The sequence below is a fragment of the Cucumis melo genome, chromosome 6 (assembly GCF_025177605.1).
Source record: "Cucumis melo cultivar AY chromosome 6, USDA_Cmelo_AY_1.0, whole genome shotgun sequence".
Taxonomy (NCBI): domain Eukaryota; kingdom Viridiplantae; phylum Streptophyta; class Magnoliopsida; order Cucurbitales; family Cucurbitaceae; genus Cucumis; species Cucumis melo.
In genome coordinates, this window is record NC_066862.1 from 29,600,088 (window position 1) to 29,602,427 (window position 2,340).

General features: G+C 38.5%; 1 protein-coding gene across 2 annotated transcripts; it reads left to right on the forward strand.

Moving 5' to 3' along the window:
• Positions 1-465: 465 nt before the first annotated feature.
• Positions 466-2,126, forward strand: LOC103490892 (small heat shock protein, chloroplastic). 2 transcript variants are annotated; one of them, XM_008450639.3, is made up of 2 exons: positions 466-796; positions 1,505-2,126. In XM_008450639.3, the coding sequence occupies exons 1-2, from the start codon at positions 577-579 to the stop codon at positions 1,921-1,923; spliced, it is 639 nt and encodes a 212-aa protein (XP_008448861.1). In that variant the 5' UTR covers positions 466-576; the 3' UTR covers positions 1,924-2,126. The 2 variants fall into 2 exon arrangements, with proteins under 2 accessions (XP_008448861.1, XP_008448860.1); XM_008450638.3 differs by having other exon boundaries at positions 494-799.
• Positions 2,127-2,340: the final 214 nt, after the last annotated feature.

A 2,340-nucleotide genomic window follows, 5' to 3' on the forward strand; every position in this document is an offset into this window, starting at 1 on the left:
AGAGTATTTTTTATTCGAGTTAAATTTATTAAATATTTTTTAAAAAGATAGTTAAACAACAAACACGTTACTTATAATAGTTCCATCAATTGATTCTATTTGCTAAAGAAAAACAACTAAAAGATTAGTCCTAACATTTATTCATTGTTGGGAGTGTTGCAATTAACTTAGTATATTATTCAAAAGATAATTTATAAAAACAACATTTATTTGTTTAGGTTGTTTATTGAAGTGTAAATAAGAGTGAAAATCTCTTCGATCTTAAGTACATATAAACTTTAGCTTCTGACAACTTGTGTTCGTAAAATTTAAAATTTAATCTTTTTCTGTTAGTGTTAATATTTTAAATGTTGAATTATTACCCATAAATAGGGGCAACATTCTAGAAAGAACCTCTATTGCTAGAATGGCAACATTCTATAAAGAATCTCTATTACTAGAACCTTCTTTCCCCTTCCCCACGCTTCTACTTCTTCTTTAAAACCTCCACTTTTCTCTCTTAAACCCCAATTTCTTGCAGTCACCGAATACCACTCTTAGCTCTCTGAATTTCAAGTTTTCCATTAACCTCCGTCAATGGCTTCTTCCATCGCTCTCCGAAGGCTTGCCGCTTCCTCCGCCTCTAAACTTATCCGTCCTGTTCGCTCTGCCTCTGTTCTCCCTTCCTCTGTTGGTCGTTCGTTCAACACCGATGCTCACATGACCAACTACGATGACCACGATCGTTCTCTTGATGTGGACCGCCGCTCTGACCGCTCCCTCTCTCGTTCTCGTGATCGTTATCCTGGTTTTGGAGGTAGTTGTTATCTTCGTCCGTGCGTGAGTTTTGATCTCGTGGTTTCTTCGTTGATTGTGATGTTTCTGAATTGTTCCGCAGTTTTCAAATAGTTTTAATGTTTGATTTTTGCTTTTTTTTTTTTTTTTTTTTTGAGTAAGTTCGTCTCGATTTGTGGAAATGGCTTTTGGATCCTCTGGTGGATATGAATGTTCAAGTTTATATGTTCTATCGTTAGTTCTTGTGGAATGTTGCGATGATATTACCTTTGAGCGTTGACGATTTTGTTCGGTGGATCACGGCATGGTTTTGGTAATTGATTGGAGATAAGTGACAATTTCTGTTAGTTGTTGGCGGATGCTGAGACTCAACCTTGTAGCTATGGAACTGTTTAAGTTGATAGTGCTCAGAGTGAGAGAACTTGCGTGTTTGTTGTTTTGATCACTCTGTTTACGGGTCTCTGGCATAAAATCTTTGGAATTCCTCATGTTTTGTGAGGATATTGTTTAGGAAGTTGTGCTTGACGAATGATTTCCGTGAGGTACCTAGCTCATTCGTCAATTGGATCACATTCTAAGTCTTGTTCTCTGGTTCATTGTGGATCCTTGCTCTGATCTGGAAACCACGCCATTGTAGCGATTAATTCGTTGTATTTAGGGGGGAATCTCGATTGTTGGTTTGTTAATGCCGGATGCTTGTTCTGAACACTCTTTGTTTATCAATTTACAGATGTGTTCGATCCATTTTCTCCGACTAGAAGCCTAAGCCAGGTGCTGAATCTGATGGACCAGTTCATGGAGGACCCATTTCTGGCAGCATCACGAGGAGTAGGAGCAGGGTCAAGGAGGGGTTGGGACGTGAAAGAAGATGACAATGCTCTATATCTACGAATGGACATGCCAGGACTGAGCAAAGACGATGTGAAGGTGAGCGTGGAGCAGAACACACTGATCATCAAAGGAGAGGCAGCAAAAGAATCCGAAGATGAAGAAGACCGTAGACGATTCTCGAGCCGATTGGACTTGCCTGCGAATCTGTACGAACTGAATTCGATCAAAGCAGAGATGAAGAATGGTGTGCTGAAAGTGGCAGTGCCAAAGGTGAAGGAAGAAGAAAGGAAGGATGTGAGGCATGTTACTGTTGAGTAATTGTTTGGAAAATGAAAATGGTGCCTTACTTTGTTTTTCTTACACTTGACAATATATAGAGCCTTTCTTGTTTGGTGTTTTTGTTTGTTTTGTGCTTTGGGTTCTAGTACAAGTCTCTTGTTCTTGACATGGTGAGTAAGATGTAAGGATTTCAAAGCTGTTTTTGTTAATATTATTTGCATCTGAACAAACTTTTCGTCTAATTCAAACCTTAAACTATATTGTTTACTTAATCGATGAATCACCTCTTATACTTCCATTTCTCATCTTCAAGTCTCTCAAAGGAGTGTAGTTGAAGACTCTGCTTGAGGGGATGGAGCTTCCACCGTCGAGTTTGGCGAATAAAGCTTATGGGAGGTAAGTTGTAAAATTATTTGACTTGGAAATTTTACAAGGTCGATTGATCATTCTAATTAA

What these genes read in the sequence shown, in the direction of transcription:
- LOC103490892 (XM_008450638.3), top strand. Translation starts at nt 577, where the DNA reads ATGGCTTCTTCCATCGCTCTCCGAAGGCTTGCCGCTTCCTCCGCCTCT. An exon ending in TTATCCTGGTTTTGGAGGTA is followed by an intron (nt 800 to 1,504) that starts GTTGTTATCTTC and finishes ATCAATTTACAG; the next exon opens with ATGTGTTCGATCCATTTTCT.